We start from the raw sequence: 17892 nt of genomic DNA on the forward strand, positions 1-17892 counted from the left end.
TTGGTAAAAATCCTTTTCTAATATGTTGGTGGCCTTTTTGTGTTATTGACAGTATCTTTTGCCTTACAGAAGCTTTGCAATTTTATGAGGTCCCATTTGTCGATTCTTGATCTTACAGCACAAGCCATTGGTGTTCTGCTCAGGATTTTTTCCCCTGTGCCCATATCTTCGAGACTTTCCCCACTTTCACCTCTATACAATTCAGTGTCTCTGGTTTTATGTGGAGGTCTTTGATCCACTTAGACTTGAGCTTTCTACAAGGAGATAAGAATGGATCAATTCTCATTCTTGTTCATGGTAACTGCTAGTTGTGCCAGCACCATTTGTTGAAAATGCTGTCTTTTTTTCCACTGCATGGTTTTAGCTCCCTTGTCAAAGATCAAGTGACCACAGGTATGTGGGTTCATTTCTGGGTCTTCAATTCTATTCCATTGATCTACCTGTCTGTCATTGTACCAGTACTGTGCTATTTTTATCACAACTGCTCTGTAGTGCAGCTTGAGGTCAGGCATGGTGATTCCACCAGAGGTTCTTTTATTGTTGAGAATAGTTTTTGCTATAGGATGAGGATCTTAAAGCCCACACCCACAGTGACAAATCTACTCCAACAAGGCCACACCTACTCCAACAGGGCCACATCTTCTAATAATGCCACTCCCTGGGCCAAACATTGACAAACCATAACAATCTGTATGGCAAGAAGTTAAAGTCTCTCAAAGAAATCGAAGAAGATCTCAGAAAATAAAGAGTTCTCCCATGTTCGTGGATTGTTAGGAATAACTTAGTAAAAATGGCCATCCTACCAAAGGCAATCTACAGATTCAATGCAATCGCCATCAAAATTCCAACACAATTCTTCAAAGACATGGAAAGAGCAATTCTCAATTTCATATGGAAAAACAAAAAACCCAGGATAGGGAAAACAACAATAAAAGAACTTCTGAGGGAATCACCATCCCTGACCTCAAGCTATACCCCAGAACAATAGTGATAAAAGTTGCATGGTTTTGGTACAGAGACAGACAGGTTGATCAATGGAATAGAATTGAAGACCATGAAGTAAAACCACATACTTAAGGACACATGATCTTTGACAAAAAAGCCAAAAATATACAATGGAAAAAGGAAAGCATCTTCAATAAATGGTTCTGGTCTAACTGGCTGTTTGTATGTAGAAAAACGATAATAGATACATATTTGTCATCTTCCACAAAGCTCAAATCCAAGTGGATCAAGGACCTCAACATAAAACCAGAGACACTGAATCTAATAGAAGAAAAATTGGGAAAGAGCCTGGAACTCATTGGCATGCAGGGAAATTTGCTAAAGAGAACTTCAATGGCTCAGGCTGTAACCTCATGAAACAGGAGTCAGGTTACAGAGTCAGGGTCCTTCGTATAGGTCCTAGAGGAAGGTTTCACCATGAGATGGGGTGCAGCCAGTTTGATTCCCAATCTTGGATGCAATTGGGGAGCAGGATGTGTGTCTTTAATGTAAACTTATTTCTCCTGGTGAGAGATCCTGGAACTTGGATATATGTTAATTAGATCTTCAGAGACTATGCTGTTAGTAGGCGCCTGACTGTGTCTGTGACATGGGAAAAACAGCAATCTGGTAGGATTCTAATATTACATCATAATTTATTTCTTTCATCTTGCTTTCATTGGTCTAAATATTAAGTAAAAGAATCACACAGAGACTGTCCATGTACTCCAGTCCTTGTTTATCCTCCCTAACTTCCTTCTTAACAGTTAATCATCCTTTCCCCAGTTTGTCATCAGGGACATAGAAACAATGGCATGCTAGGTCATCCCTTCTCTAACAATCATCACTCAAAATTCTGATAGCCAACTTATCACTTCTCTTTGTTCCCAGGGCACTGTCTTCACTCTACACCAAGAATGGAAATATGGAAGGGATAGAAGAGGAGCTGAAACATCAGTATGAGAAGAATGAGTGGGACTTTCATGAGGGCCTGGAGAAAGCTATCCAGGCATCAAAGAGGGAGACTTACTCCCTGACTGACTTTTGGGCCTATTTAATTGTTTCCAGGCAAATCAGAGAAGTAAGTCATTCCCAGCAGAGAATGTGGGGTTCCAAACAACTTGACCAATCTCCTCTTTCAGATCATCCAAATCTGGGCACTTAGAGCTTTTACCTACAGACTAAAAATATCCCAGGGTTGATTGGCTGTAAGTAGAAGAATCAGGATCTGACTCATTCGTGCAGTAAAATAAGTAGAAATTATTGGAAACATCTAAGAATATGGAAAGACAAGAGGTTCCAAGGAACCTGTTTTTCTATCTCTGCCATTGGTCATTTCATTTCTTTTTTTTTTTTTTAAAGATTTATTTATTTATTATATGTAAGTACACTGTAGCTGTCTTCAGACACTCCAGAAGAGGGCGCCAGATCTCGTTACGGATGGTTGTTAGCCACCATGTGGTTGCTGGGATTTGAACTCTGGACCTTTGGAAGGGCAGTCGGGTGCTCTTACCCACTGAGCCATCTCACCAGCCCAGTCATTTCTTTTCTTAAATTTACTTTTCTCTCTTTTTGTATTCATATTTTATTCTTTACCTCAGAAAGAATGGAGTTTTCTGCATCTCCACATTCTTAGTGGGAAATATTTTCTCCAGCCACAGAGTACCACTGTGGTCACCTACAGACTCTCCAGCCAACTGGCTCTGGATCCAACCTCAGGTTGTCTGAACACATCACCTGATCTGCTCAATTCATATCAGATGGCTGTTATGATCCAAATATCTGTAACTACCAGATTGAATGCATCATGGATGCATTTTTCATAGGAGAGTCTAAAATGTCCATGGGAAGTCATTCCCAAATGAGGTCTTTCTCCAGTGGATTTCTTCTCATTTTTATAGTTTGATTAGATTGGGTTGAACACAAATGAGAGGGACAGACCCAGTCTGAACTGTGAGGTTGGCATAAAAATAGAAAAAAAGTTGGATGTTTCCAATGATACTGTTAGAGTTTCTTCCAGACTGTGGATCCTAGGGGAACAGATGTTATTTAGAAATGTCAAAATGGGGCTGGCAAGTTGGCTCACCAGTTAAGAGCACTGACTGCTCTTCCAAAGGTCCTGAGTTCAAATCCCAGCAACCACATGGTGGCTTACAGCCATCCGTAGTGAGATCTGATGTCCTCTTCCGCTGTGTCTAAAGTCAGCTACAGTGTACTTTCATATAATAATAAATAAATCTTTGGGCCAGAGCAAGCAGAGCTGAAGCGAGCAGAGGTCCTGAGTTCAATTCCCAGAAACCACAACCATCTGTATAGCTACAGTGTACTCATATACATAAAATAAATAAATCTTAAAAACAGAAAAAAGAAATGTCAAAATGGACCAGGTACCTACCTACAGTCTATTTTTCCTCTTATCTATCCCTACCTTCCTCCCCATCCTTTCTTCTTTCTTACTATCCTTTGTGTCAATCCAACTCTTCTCTCTCCTCTCCCTTAAAATTATTTTATTTAATTTACATATAAGTGTTTTACCCATCTTTATGCTACAAGCATGGAAACTAGATGAGGGAACTGTTATTTCTTGCCTCATGGGTCCTGGAATGGGTCCTCAGAAAATGCTCAATTCCTGAGACATCTTTCCAAACCCCTCTTTGTCCTCTCTCTTTCCCATACTTTGATCTCTCTCTCTCTCTCTCTCTCTCTCTCTCTCTCTCTCTCTCCCCCCCTCCCTCCCTCCCTCCCTCCCTCCCTCCCTAGTTTGCTTCTCTTTCTCCCTTCTTCCCCCCTCCCTCTCAACATTTAACTTAATTTTTAACTTGGTTGAAATGTAACCAAAACAGGCAGAGTTGAATACATGAATATATTTCAAGCACATTTTGATGAGTTTGGACTCATGCACTTACCTGTGAATTATCTCATGATCAAAGTGCTAAGCATATTCATCTCCTGCAGAAATTTGTTATGCTTCTTGTGTTGTTGTTGTTGTTTTGATTGTGTGAGGTGGATGAGAAGAATACTTTACATGAGATCTATCCCCTTCGGTTATACTAAATGGCACAGGCCAGTCATATGATTCCACTTCCTTTGAGGCATCTAAGATAATAGAACTCACAGAAATGGAGAACAGAATACTGGTGCTCAGTGCCTTGAGGCAGAGGCAAATGAGCACAGTTGTCTGAAGGAGAATGAAATTCTGCCAGATGAGGAAGGACGTGATCTTTCTGTCCACTCTCACCTAGTGAGACTTTTCCTCTACAGTGATCTCTTGGACTCTTACCCACTCTCATCCTTTGAGGGTACCGCACCTTACTCTGTCTGTTCTCTACACATAAAACTAAGAACAGGAGGCTTGTTATGATAGTACAGTAAAGAAAGACACTGCAGTCAGGCCTGAAGATCTAAATTGTATCCCTGGAATCTGCATGGTAGATGGAGAACTTACTCCTGTAAGTTGTCTTCTGACTTTCACATACATGGGAATGGACTTCCTAGATGAAGAAGAAAGAAAGAATATTCTAGAACTAGGTGCACAGTGTACAAATATTCTACCCATTTTGGAGAGACACAACCATATTCTTCTAAACCATGTGCTTCTACCCTGTTCAATATGGGTGGTGCTTTTTTCTCCAAAGCTTCAGGATTTGAATTTGTCCAGTCTAAAGAAGCAAGTGGAAGAAGGAGTGCTGCCCTATCCCATCTTTGCAGCCATTGATGAGGACCTTCTGGCTGATTGGAGGGAGAGGAAAACTCAGAGTAAGCAAAAAATTAGAGGGAATGGGAGGTAGCAAGGGAATGAAAGGCACTAAGCAGGGAATATATATATGGATAAGTAGAATGTATGGATGTTTCCCCTAGACTGCCTTTTGGGAGACCCAGAAGCAAAGGACTCATGGAAAGGGGGCTTTCATGATAGGATGCTCAAATCATACAAGAGTAAACAGTAGTCTCAAAAACCACCAGAGGGCAGGTACTTGTTTTGCGTGATAAAGGAAGCTGTAAAATGGGCTAGGTGAGAGATCCAGGTTAGAAATGCAGTCCCATGACTCTTTAGTACTTACCTGTCATCATCTCAACGGTTCCAATAACTACCCTAGTGCTGGTGGCTTTCCTAGTGTTTCAATCCACAGTCTTTGTCCTGGGATCAATAACTTTTTGTCTTATTTACTTAATATAAAATGCCTTTATTTGTTTGATGAGTATGTCCTTGTTGCTCTGTATCTATCAGGCAAGGTTCCGGGTGCTCACTCACTTTAGTATCCTAAAGCTGAGAAGTTCCTGGGGCTATTGCCCCATTTCTCTCCTCCCAGTGTGGGTCCTTGATAACGTAGTGAAAAGCAACCTAGGAAGCAAAGGGTTCATTTGGCTTCTAGGTCCAGGTTATGGCCCATTATTAAAGGGAAGTCATGTCAGGAACTCAACATCCACAGTCAAGAGCATTTATCTTGTGTATTCTGGGCTGGCTTTCCTTCCATTCATACTGATTTTGCCAAGGAATGAGTGACACTTATAATGGGCTGGGTTTTTCCATATCAGAAATCAAGATATGCTCCCACAGACATACCCATAAACTAACCTGATCTATTAATCATTAAAAATCTTTTAGCAGAAATTCTGGGCTGTGTCAGGTTTAAGGTTGAAACTCATCAGCATAGTCCTTGTATGGTTTTTCCACTTAAATAGGTAGGGCTAACCTTCTCTTTTCATAGACCCTCTCCCAGCAGTCCAGGGGTAAGGTTAATTTGGTCTTAACATCTGTCACTCCATTAATTATCAGGGTACTTTTGACTAATTTGGATAGCTAACCAGGATATTCCTTACACTCTATCTACTCTAATGAGTCTCTTCTGAGCTATGTACTCATTTGGAGAGGGTAGTCTTTCCTCATAGAGGAAGACATTTAGTCAAGAATATATGAATATCTACACTCTCTCCAAACATCCTCTCAAGATCAATGAGACCTTTGGTCATCATAGACTCAATTTTCCACATTGCCACCACTGTCTTTTCCACAACCCCAAGAACATCTTGGACCAAGTATCAGCACCTCTCTTGAGGGCTCTTGTCATTAGTTCCTCATTGGTCTTCCTGTTCCATGTCATCTCCTTCTTCAGTAGCTACCTGGAAGATGGAAATTTCTAGAACAAGCATGGCCATGTGATTTCCCTTCTTACAATAAATAGTTCATAGCTCATCCATTCCACAGTGTCCTAGATAACCCTCATGTCATAGTGTGTCTAGAGTCTTCATTATTACCATGTTCCAGAGTTGCAGCTGTTATGAAGAGGAAGAAAAAGGAGGATATGAGGGCTCAAGTTTGGGGCAGTAATAGAAACAGAAACAATGACTCATTTCCATCTGAATAGGCTCTCAGACACATGTGGAAGGATCCCCAATAATTTGAGATCAGTTGGCTCATTGCCATATGGATCCCCCACACCCAGCACTTGTTTCCAGCTCAGAGCTTGTAGTTTTCCTTCGTTTTGCCTCCCTAGATTCCTGGTTTGAATTCACTCCTCATCATGCTGGCTACCCTGCACTTGGGGCTTATGTCCCCATCACAGAGTTTGGAAGCAGATTTGAGAATGGGAAACTGGTTAAATCTGAGCCTGAGAGAGACTTGACTTTCCTGAGAGGTAAGTAAGGGATCAGGTAAAATTCAGTGGAGGGGAGAAGTGGATGTTGGACAAAAATGACCTCCCAGAGATTCTAGCTCTACTCTACTCCTTCATTGCTAGGAGAGGAGGAGAAGTATCTGGGCTTCCAGAGGAACCCTTTAAGCATCTCTCAGGAACTCCCTTACCTGACAGATACCTGGCACCTTTCTAAATGCTCAAAGGAGATGGCTGATTCCAAGGTTACAGCTTCCGAGAAACAGATTTAGAATGTGTCTATGGGAGTTACATGCAATTCACATCTAAAACACTAGTCCAGTGACTAGCACGTGCTAGGATTTCAAGTAGAGTTATATATCCATTCATTTAGAAAAAAAAATTTGCTGTTCTTTGATTCTGGGTCTTAGATATTCCATTTTGATCTTGAACTAAAACCGTGTGACTGATGCTAGTCTTGAACTTTTATTTCTTCTGAATCCATCTTCCAAATACTAGGACTATAGGTGTGCACCACCATGACCAGTTGTCCTATAATTTTGTGATATATTATGAAGTTCAAAATGGATGCCTAGTTCTGCATAGATAGAAACAGAAACAAAACTGGTATTTTTCTCTATCATCTTCAACTGAAAATGGCACTTTCATCTACCTAATAACTGAAGTAGGGTCTTTTGTTGCTTTTTATATATTTACAGTTTGGCTATAACTCCTCTGTCTCCCATCTCCAAGGTTTTCCCTGCTGTGCTACCGTTGTGTTGAGACTAGAACTGCTAACCGCCTTGACTGTTGTCCACATTTCAGGGCTGCCTCTGTCTACTACAGGAGACAGGGTTGAGATGTAATAATACAACCCTATCACTTCAATTACAAGAAGTCTTAGTTGTTGTTTTTCTCTCTCTCTTCTTTACAGGTTTATGGGGAAGTGCTTTTGCTGATGTTACAGAAATTAAGAAATATATTTTGAGTGAGTATTTGAGGGGATTCCAGGGACCAATCCTAGAGATATCTCTTTTAAAGAAAGAGACACCTTTAATCTCAACATTTGGGAGGCAGTGGCAGGAGTTCTATGTGAGTTTGAGGCCAACCTAATCAGCATAGGGAATTCCAGGACAGCCAGGACTACATAAAAAGATTTTGTCCAAACAAAACAAAACAACAACAAAACCACAAACAAACAAACAAACAAAACCAACCCCAAAACATTTTTTTATATGTGTGTGGGTGTTTTGTCTGCATGTATGTCTATGTACCACATGTGTGCCTTGTGGCTGTAGAGGCCAGAAGAGAGCATCAGATTCTCTGGAATTGGAGTTAAACTTGTTTTGAACTGCCATAGGGCTGCTAGGAATTGAACCTATATCATTTGGAAGCGAACCCTATCTTCAGTCTCCAACTTGAGCTTCTTTTTGATAGTGACTGTGTCATGAGAATGCTAAATTCCTTCCCTGCTCTCACTATCCTGTGAGCACTGATGTAGGAAGAATGGATGGCAGTTTGTGCCTGGAGCCACATCATAGCTCTGATCAGTATGATATATGCTTTGGCTAACCAAATGCTCTTTGACACAATACTTCCTATAATGGAGACAATAGTATCTCCAGCCTCATGTGTTAGAGATGAGAGTTTTAAATGACTTAATGTGTAAGGTTCTTAGAGCAGAGCCCGGACCCTAGTAATCATGTTTGACTAATTTATAATAGCAGTCATGTAACCAGACAGAATGAATCTGCATTTTGGTGAGCGTGAAGACAAAACCCACAGCCAAGAGGTGAAACAGTAGATGAGAGAGGCCTTACCTATTACCAGTGTGGGCAAGTAGAGTCAGGCTTTGACTGCAAAGTGATGTCCTTTTCCAACAAAGGAAGTGTGAGCACTTATTTGGAGAGGTTGTGAGTATTTATTTGGGAAATCATTTCAGAATTGGCACATTTTTGGGCACATGTAATTTAAGATGTAGAGCTGAAGTGGTGGCTTATTGGTTAAATCATTTGCCATGTAAGCATGAGGGCATGGCAGCCTGACTGAAAATCCAGCCTTAGGTTACAGAGGCATGGGAATCCCTAGATCAAACTAGGAACTAATGTAGCCAAATTGGTTCACTCTGGGTTTGATTGAGAGACCCTGCGTTGATGAATAATGTGGAAAGCAGTAGAAGATAATTCCCAGCATAAACAGTGAGCCTCCACATACAGAGTTGGAAGGTAGGCATGGAGTTAGGTCTTGAGATTCAATATCAGCAAAGCTTCAGTGTATTGTGGCCAGTCCTACAAAGGAACAGCCATAGAGAAACTTGCCTTTGATACACTCAATGTAGGACTGGTAGTGTACACCTGTGATCCCAGCACTTGGGAGATGGAAGCAGGAAGATTAGAAGTTCAAGTTCATCTTCATTTATGTAGTGAGTTTGAGACCAGTCCAGTCAATATGATGCACTGGGGGTAGGGAGGAGGTATGGGATGTGGAACAGTCAGAGGGTGAATGCGCGGTGGTGGTGGTGGGGATAAAATATGTAGTGTAAAAAAAATAAATTAACTAAGAACACACACACACACACACACCCAAAGACATATGTGGTGTTTAAAAAAAAAAGAAAAAAAAAACCATTCAACATCATAGCCAGTGTCTGTATTGTACAGATAAACATTCTGCATTTTTATACTCTTACAGACTACTTCAGGAACCTCTTTGGAAAATTGAAATTTATAGAAGGTAAGCACCCTGGTTACTGTGAATCATGGATAAGGACATGGATAAGAAGTTGCATAAGCCAGCCATAGGTCTCAAAATGTCATGGTTATGCTCACTTGCCACTTTATGAAGTGCTGTTTTTAACTCAACTGCTCAATGTGCTATGAGTGTGAGCGTGAGTGTGTGTGTGTGTGTTTGTGTGTGTATGCATGTATTTTTGTGGGTAGATGTGATGCATGTATATATGCACATGTATAGAGGCCTGAAGATGATATTTTGTGCCTTCTTCTATCACTCTACCTTATGTGAACAGGGAGTTTATTAATAGGGCAGACTGACTGTCCCAGAAGACTTCAGGATGTTCCTGTGTTCACCATCATTGCTAGGCCACTTTAGTAGATATTGGAGATCTGAACTCAGATTCTAATGTTTGAGTAGCATGTAGAATTAATAAACTCCATATTCACACAAGGTAGAGAAAGTGATAGAAAAAGGGTCTCCACACATGTACACACACACACACACACACAGATGGAGCCATCACCCTAGCCCCATCATAGAAGTTTTTTGACAGATGAGGCCACTGAGGATCCTGGGCTGATAGAGAAACCTGAACTGGAAAGGGTATGTGTGTGTGTATGTGTGTGTGTGTGTGTGTGTGTGTGTGTGTGTGTTAATGTTCCAGGAACCTGTAATGGGGGAGGGAAAGAAGCCCTATCTTGAATGTTCATGTGCCACATTGAATGAGGGAGGTAGGCTTCTGTATATGCTAGTTGGCAGCCAAGTGGGCCTAGGAGGACCATTCAGGTTGTAAGGAGTTGCTGGTGGGAGCCTTTGCAAGTAAAACACATGGAAGCTGGGCTGTGTACAACAGCAATATCTGGAAAGTCAATGATGGTAGTGCCACTGGTGGCATTTTTATTTCTTAGGACCAATGACATACTCAGAAGCACCAAGGATGAAGGTGGATGCAATGCTCTTGGATTTAGTGATGGCTTATTTCACAGATAAGAATGACCCCAGCATCAAGGATAAGCTCTGTGCCCTTCATCAGGCTCTGGGTGCTGAGACAGGTTTGTGCATGAGGACACACTTGCAAATTCCCGAGAGGGTGCTAAGTGGGTAGAGAGCATAAGGAAAGGGTGGAGGCCGTTCAAGGACAAAGAGGCAGGTAGCCTGGAGATCTTTTCTCCTTCACTGCCCCTTCTACAATTGAATGTGTGTACCAGTGATCCCTGATGCCCTGATACGTCCTGAGTTTTCATAGGCTTCCCTAAATGATGGCATGTTTTCTTCTCAGAGGAAATTGCTCTATGACACAGCCTGTGCCAGGTCACCACAAGAGATGAGATAGACTAGGCCAAACAGTGGCTGTCAGCAAGGGTACATGTCTGTCCTGAGCAGGTAATCACATGTGTTTCTTGGGGCAGATAAATTTGGCATAGAGATGGCTGAGATCATCCAGAATTGGAATGAAACCTCCCCAGAGAAAAAGGAACAGTTTCTGGATCATGTGTTGGATTGCTTCAAGAAGACACAAGAAGACACCACCACATACAGTTTGATGAACTGGAACACGGGTAAATGCCAGCACCATTAGACCCCTCCTCTCTTGTCCCCACTAGTGTCCATTACATTTTCCTACCCCTGTGACAAAGTACATGGCAGAAGCAACTTAGATTGCTTTATTTTGACTCACAGTTTGAGGACATAATGTTTACTCTAGCAGAAGGAGTCTGAGGAAGCAGAGGTGGGGTGGGCAGACAGAGAATAGAGAGAATGCCTGTCTTTGGATTGTGTCTGAGGGTCTTCCACACTTAATTTCAACTCTGTCACTACAAAGGTCATTGCTTCACTATAGGACTTTAGAGGAGTGACAGCATGTGCCATCCCATGATGCTTACTTTGTACCTTTTGATTTCTGTGTCTCCAGGTCTAGTTTGGGACCGTTGTGTTTTTGTGAATGAAACTCGCAAGTGTGTTTCCAAATGGCAGTGGGGAACTGTTTACAACTTCCTCTATAAACACGGTGAGAATGCTTCTCTTTTCATGTTTCTAATCTCTCATGGGCTAGAGTAGGCTGTGGAGAACATGGGGTGATCTCAGCTCATCCTTTTCCTGGAAGTGCAGAAGTGGGTGTGGTGCTCACTGGACAGAGTGGTGGAACTTCCCCATGGTAGTGGTTCACAGTGAGAGACAAGCAGTCTTTTCAGTATCAATAGAAGGCATGGTAAGGTTCTTGAAATGTTGGTGTTTTCTTCCAGCTATGAAAAGATTTAGACATCCACCATAGTTTTTCCTTTCATGATCTGACATCCTTCATTCATATAGAATAGACATAGGCCTGTGGGATACTCTAAGGCTGCTTTATAGTTTTAGCCACTTCTGTCTTCTTGTATGGATGTCCTCTTTCCAGGCTATACCAATCCCCAAACATTTAAAGTTCATCCACCACTCTTTTTTGATAACACTACCTACCATGAACATCTTTGTATGTCTTGTTGCCTTTGTAGTTTAGGAAAAGGTAAGTTACCTAGGAAGATGAGTTCTACAATGTGGTTAGCTTGGTCAGCACCATTCATGACTTGAGAAGTCACATCACTCTGTTTTCAGTGGTTATAGCAAAATACCCCAGGCTGGATACTTTATAAAGAAAAGGTTTATTTAACTCATAACATTAGAAGATATGATGGCCCCCATCTATTCACCCTCTGATTAGAGTGCTACTTGTTGTAACATAATGTGATGGAGCAGCCACATGTACAAGGGACTTAGTCATGGATGGGTGGGACTAATGGAATAAATAATTCGCTCTCATTTTTTTATGGTTTTAGAGCTTTATTGTAGAAAGGCAGGGAGAAAGAAGGTAGAAAGAGGGAGAGAGGCTGGCCATGGCCACGTGGAGAGAGGGGGAAGGGACAGAGAGAGAGAGAGAGAGAGAGAGAGAGAGAGAGAGAGAGAGAGAGGAGGGACAGAGAGGAGAGTAAGAAAGGTGAGAGCTTAAAAACCTTTTTTTTTTTTTTTTTAATGAATTTGCTCTTTCCAGAGCTTATTCAATACAACACAAATCACTTCTAAGGCTGGTGCTTCCACCTTCCACTAAGCCCCTTCTCTTAAAGATTCCTCCATCTCCACACTTCACACTGCTGACCAAGCTTCCAGTGCACGAGTCTCTGAGGAGCACAGTCAAACCATGTCTAGACAGTGGCAGAAGTGAACTCTAGCAGGACATGAGTCTCTGCTCACCATTCTGAGACAACAGCTCTGTATAAACTGCTTTCTATACCTACATTCTGGCTGTAGATTAGACAAGTTCTTCTCCTGTATTTAGGTAAAATTGCAGATGAGACCATGTGCAGCCGAGAGTTTCTCCATCTGGTGGATGCTGGTTTTGCCATCAACACTCCCTACCCACTTGTTCTGCCTCCTGTGCGTGAAACTCACCTCATCCTCTCATTTGACTTCAGTGCTGGGGACCCATTAGAGGTAATTGAAGAGAAACTTTTATGTATTTGAGATGGCCTTGCACAGCGATGGGGCTATGCAGGAAAACACTTAGGGTCTGGCTATGAAGTGGGTATCGGGCAGTTGTGGTCTCAGGGCACTATGGCATGCATGGATCCCCTAACATCATGCATGGATATACTTAAGTATCATATATTTAAAAAGCTGTAAGATTTTTGCAGGCTGGCAAGATGACTCAGCTGGTAAAGGTACTTGTTCAGTCCTCTAGGCAGACTCATGTGGTGGATGTCATAAATTGTCTTCTGATGACACACACATGCACACACACTAAATAAGTGCATTTAGTATATAAGTATATATATAATATTTCCATTTCTGTTATTCATATATATATGGTTAGAGCTAGTTATCCACACTAACATAATAGACATTTCTTAAGAAATGCATACAGAAACTTAAAAGTGTATTTATATTTGATCAATCTCAGATCATCAGGCTTGGGGGCAAATGTCTATAGCTGCTTACCCATATTGCTACTGGGTAGAGATTTATATTTTACATTTATGTTTCTCTTGGCTGAGTGCTATTGCTAGATTTGAAGTATACCTTAGAAGCCCATGTTTTCAGAACGTGGTCCTTTGATGTAGAGGTTGGGAGTGTTAGAATACCGAGGAGATGCAACTAGTGCAGTGGTCTTCACCCTTCCTAATGCTGTGACCCTTTAATACACCTCATGTTGTGGTGACCCCCAGCCATAACATTATTTTTGTTGCTACTTCATAAGTGTAATTATGCTACTGCTGTAAATAGAATATAAATATTGTATTTTCCAATAGTCTTAGGTTTCCCTTGTGAAAAGGTCATTCAATTCTCAAAGGGGTCGAGTCTCACAGATTGAGAACCACTGGTCTTTTGGGCGGTCTCTAGTTCATTGGGCTTATTCTCTCAAAGGACAGCAAAATACTTTTTCCTTCTGTTCCCTGACATTAGCCATTTTGTTCTGTCATACACTTCCAATACATGGCCAACTGATCAGAATCTGAAACCATTTCCTTTTTTTCTCTGTAAGTCTTTGGTGTATGTCTTGGGTATTCTGTACAGCAGTGGAAAGCTGACTGACTTACTTCCATTGTAAGAATCATGAAAAGGAGTTTCATGGCTGACTTTCCATTTCTGTTATTCTATACTGGAAACTGGCTTTGTCACCATTTAACTCTCCCATTGAGGGAGATGTTAAACAGTCTCTCAGAGAGGAAATGAGATTGGCTGGTTCTGATCATCTGACCCATAGCCAAACATTATATGGAATTGTGGAAGAGTTGGGGGAAGGATTGAAGGATAGATATTTCACAGGAAGCCAAACATAGCCAAGTAACCTGGACACTTGGGGGCTCCCAGAGACTGAACCACCAATCTAAGAGTGAGCATAGACTGGACTTAGAACCCTCCCTAGCCATCCCCTTACATATGTAGCAGATGTGGAGCTTGGTCTTCATGTTGCTCTCCCAACAACTGGAGCAGGGGCTGTCTCTGAATTTGTTACCTGCTTGTGGAACCCGTTCTTATAACTGAGTCTCCTTGTCTGGGCTCAGTGAGAGACAATACCTGTATTCCTGCAGTGACTTGATGTGCAGTGTGTGTGTGTGTGTGTGTGTGTGTGTGTGTAATACTCAGGGGGTGCTCCCCCTTCTCAGAGGAGAATGGGGAAAGGAAGTGCGAGACAGACTGGGGTTTCTGATATTGGGATGTAAAGTGAATAAATAAATTAATAAAAACTAGGAGTCTCTCAGGGAGGAAATAAGATTGATTCTGAATATTTGTGGGTATCCCCTCATCTGAGCACGTTGACCTTTTTTCAGACCCCAAAGTTATTCTCAACCCTTGCAAAAACTATTCACTAGCCCTGATTGAATACAAGATGTCTTCTGTACAAACCAAACTCAATAACAATCATGCACTGTACTCCTGAGGTCTTTGCTGAGATTTCAGTGTGTCTCAAGGCCACATATTTTCCCCTTCTCAGACCATCAGGGCCACAGCAGATTACTGCCAACACCATGAAATCCCCTTTCCTGAGGTGAGTGAGGATCAGCTGAAGGANTGGGCCAAAGCCCCAGCAAGCTGCTATGTCCTCCGAGGGGAAACAGGACCTGTTGTCATGCACTTTACTCTGTTCAACAAAGACAACTGTGGAGGTAGGTGTGTGAGCAAAACAGGGTAAGGAGTCACAGGACTGGGCTGTCAGTGCTGTATCTTAGNGANACTTGATCCACATTTCAACANCTGAAGNTCAAGAGAATGATTAGGAAGCCTCATTCTGTCTATCCTGTGGCCTCTAAAAGGGTGTCATATTTTAGTTTCTGTTTAGGACAGTTCTTCCTATTTCCTCTNTTTATTGGGACATTTGTGTTCTAGCTGAATGTATTGTTTCTTCCACCTGGGCATCCACATTCATTATACAGTCCTGGATGGACAATTGTAGGTGTGGCTCAGCATGTATCATGGTGATCCTATTAGTCTCGGCCCTGCTATATGTACCAGACTGGGCTCTCTGGACCTCTCTACCACTCTGCCTTCAGAGTGGGGTTCCTTATAAGGGATATAGTATAAAGCCTGTCTTTTTTCTTTCTATAGATAGGGACTCACTATTATCACCCAAGGTAACTTTGAACTCAGGATCCCATTTCCTCAACTTTCTTTTTTATCATCATTATTATCCTTTAATTTTTTTTTACATTCCAGTCATTATCCCCCTCCCAGTCCACCCTGTGATTGTTCCTCATCCCATTCCTCCTAGAGGATGCCCCCCTCCCCCAAACCTCCCCACTCCCTGGTGCCTCAAGTCTCTTGAGGGTTAGGTGCATTTTCTCTCACTTGAGGCCAGACTAGGCAGTCAGTCTGCTGTATATCTGACGGGGGCCTCAGACCAGCGTGTATGCTGCCTGGTTGGTGCCTCAGTATCTGAGAGATCTCTGGGGTTGAGTCTGCTGGTCTTCCTATGGGGTTGCCCTCCTCCTCAGCTTTTTCCTAACTCAACCCCAGGGGTCCCTGCCTTCTGTCCATTGGTTGGGTGTAAGTATCTACATCTGACTTTCAGCTGTTTGATGGGCCTCTCACAGGGCAGCCATAGTATTAGTAATACTGTCAAGCCTTGAAGCCTCCCCTTCAGTTGGATTCCAATTTGTGACAGTCACTGAACCTCTTTTCCCTCAGTCTCTTTTCCATTTTTGTACCTGCAGTTCTTTTAGATAGGAACAATTCTGGGTCAGAATTTTTGACTGAGGGATGGCAACCCCATCTCTCTACTTGATGCCCTGTCTTTCTCTTGGAGGTGGAGTCTACAAGTTCCCTCTCCCTACTGTAGGGCATTTCATCTAAGATCCTTCCCTTTGAGTCCTGAACGTATCTCATCTCAAAGGTCTCTGGTACATTCTGGAGAGTCCTCCCACCTCTTTCCTCCTGAGGTTGCCTGTTTCATTATTTCTGCTGGCCCTCAGGGCTTCACTCCTTTTTTCCCCTGACCCTCCCAATATCATGTTCCCCCTTCCCCTTTCCTCTTTTCTCCAGGTCTTTCCCTTCCTCTGCCCCCTGGAATTGGTTTCTTCTTCTACTCAACTGGGATTGAAGCATCCTCACTTGGGCCCTTTGAATTGTTAAACTTCTTGAGTTCTGTGGATTTTATCCTAGGCATTCTATACTTTTTTGACTAATATTCACTTATAATTGAGTATATACCATGCATGTCCTTTTGGGTCTTGATGATATTTTCTAGTTCCATCTGTTTGCCTGCAAAAGTCATGATGTCCTCATTCTTAATAGCTGAGTCGTATTCCATTGTCTAAATGAACCACATTTTCTGTACCCATTCTTCCTTTGGGGGCATCTGGGTTTTTTTCCAGTTTCTGGCTGTCATAACTAAGGCCACTATGAACATAGTGGAACACATGCCCCTGTGGCATGGGTGGGTGGGGGCATCTTTTGGCTATCCAGAGTGGTTGTCCAAGTTTGCAGTCCCACTAGCAATGGAAGAGTGTTCCTCTTTCTCCACATACTTACCAGCATTTTCTGTCACCTGAGCTTTTGCTCTTAGCCATTTTTATTGGTGTGAGGTGGAATCTCAGGGTTGTTTTGATATGCATTTCCCTGATGACTAAGGACTTTGAACATTTCTTTAAGTGCTTCAGAGTCATTCAAGATTTCTCTGTTGTGAATTCTCTAATTCTATGCCCCCTTTTTTGATTGGTTTGTTTGGTTTTTTTGGAGGCTACCTTCTTGAATTCTTTATATATTTTAGATATTAGCCCTATATCGGTTGTGGGGTTAGTGTAGATTATTTCCCAATCTGAAGGTTGCCGATTTGCCCTATTGACTGTGTCCTTTGCTGTACAGAAGCTTTTCAGTTTTATGAGGTCCTGTTTATCTATGCTGGATCTTAGAGAGTGAGCCATTAGAGTTTTGTTTAAGAAATCTCCTCTTCCCCCAGACCCCCCCCTACTTCCCCTAGCCTATGAGTTTGAGGTTCTTTCCCACTTTCTCTTCTATTAGATTTAGTATATCTGGTTTTATGTTGAGGTCCTTGATCCACTTGGACTTGAGTTTTGTGCAAGGTGACAAATATGTATCTATTTTCATTTTTCCACATACAGACTGCCAGTTAGACCAGCACCACTTATTGAAGATGTTTTCTTTTTTCCATTGTATATTTTTGGCTTCTTTATCAAAGATCAAGTGTCCTTAAGTGTGTGGTTTTATTTCATGGTCTTAAATTTTATTCCATTGAGCAACCTGTCTGTCTCTGTACCAATACCATGCTCTGTACTATAGCTTGAGGTCAGGGGTGGTAATTTCCCAGAAACTCTTTTTTTTTTTTCCTTTTCTTTTATTGTTAAGAATTGTTTTTGCTATACTGAACTTTTTGCTTTTACTGATGGATTTTAGAATTGCTCTTTCTATGTCTTAGAAGTATTATGTTGGAATTTTAATGGTGGTTGTGTTGACTTTGTAGATTGCTTTTTGTGGGATGGCCATTTTCACTATGTTAATTCTATTCAATCCATGAGCATGGGCAGATCTCTCCATTTTTTGAGGTCTTCTTCAATTTCTCTCATGGGAGAATTGACATTCTTTTTTTTTTTTTTTT

General features: G+C 41.8%; 1 protein-coding gene across 1 annotated transcript in view; it reads left to right on the top strand.

Annotated features, from left to right (window-relative positions):
• The window catches only part of Pla2g4c (phospholipase A2 group IVC), a 31244-nt gene that overhangs the window by 5152 nt on the left and 8200 nt on the right, over nucleotides 1–17892 (top strand). Inside the window, exons 4-13 of the mRNA XM_021168383.2 lie at nucleotides 1876–2065; nucleotides 4620–4740; nucleotides 6480–6620; nucleotides 7510–7563; nucleotides 9267–9308; nucleotides 10217–10360; nucleotides 10718–10867; nucleotides 11221–11316; nucleotides 12619–12773; nucleotides 14776–14947. Of these exons, the coding sequence (XP_021024042.1) occupies nucleotides 1876–2065; nucleotides 4620–4740; nucleotides 6480–6620; nucleotides 7510–7563; nucleotides 9267–9308; nucleotides 10217–10360; nucleotides 10718–10867; nucleotides 11221–11316; nucleotides 12619–12773; nucleotides 14776–14947 (1265 nt within the window). The remainder of the gene's footprint in view (nucleotides 1–1875; nucleotides 2066–4619; nucleotides 4741–6479; nucleotides 6621–7509; nucleotides 7564–9266; nucleotides 9309–10216; nucleotides 10361–10717; nucleotides 10868–11220; nucleotides 11317–12618; nucleotides 12774–14775; nucleotides 14948–17892) is intronic.

The sequence above is a fragment of the Mus caroli genome, chromosome 7 (genome assembly GCF_900094665.2).
Source record: "Mus caroli chromosome 7, CAROLI_EIJ_v1.1, whole genome shotgun sequence".
Lineage (NCBI taxonomy): Eukaryota > Metazoa > Chordata > Mammalia > Rodentia > Muridae > Mus > Mus caroli.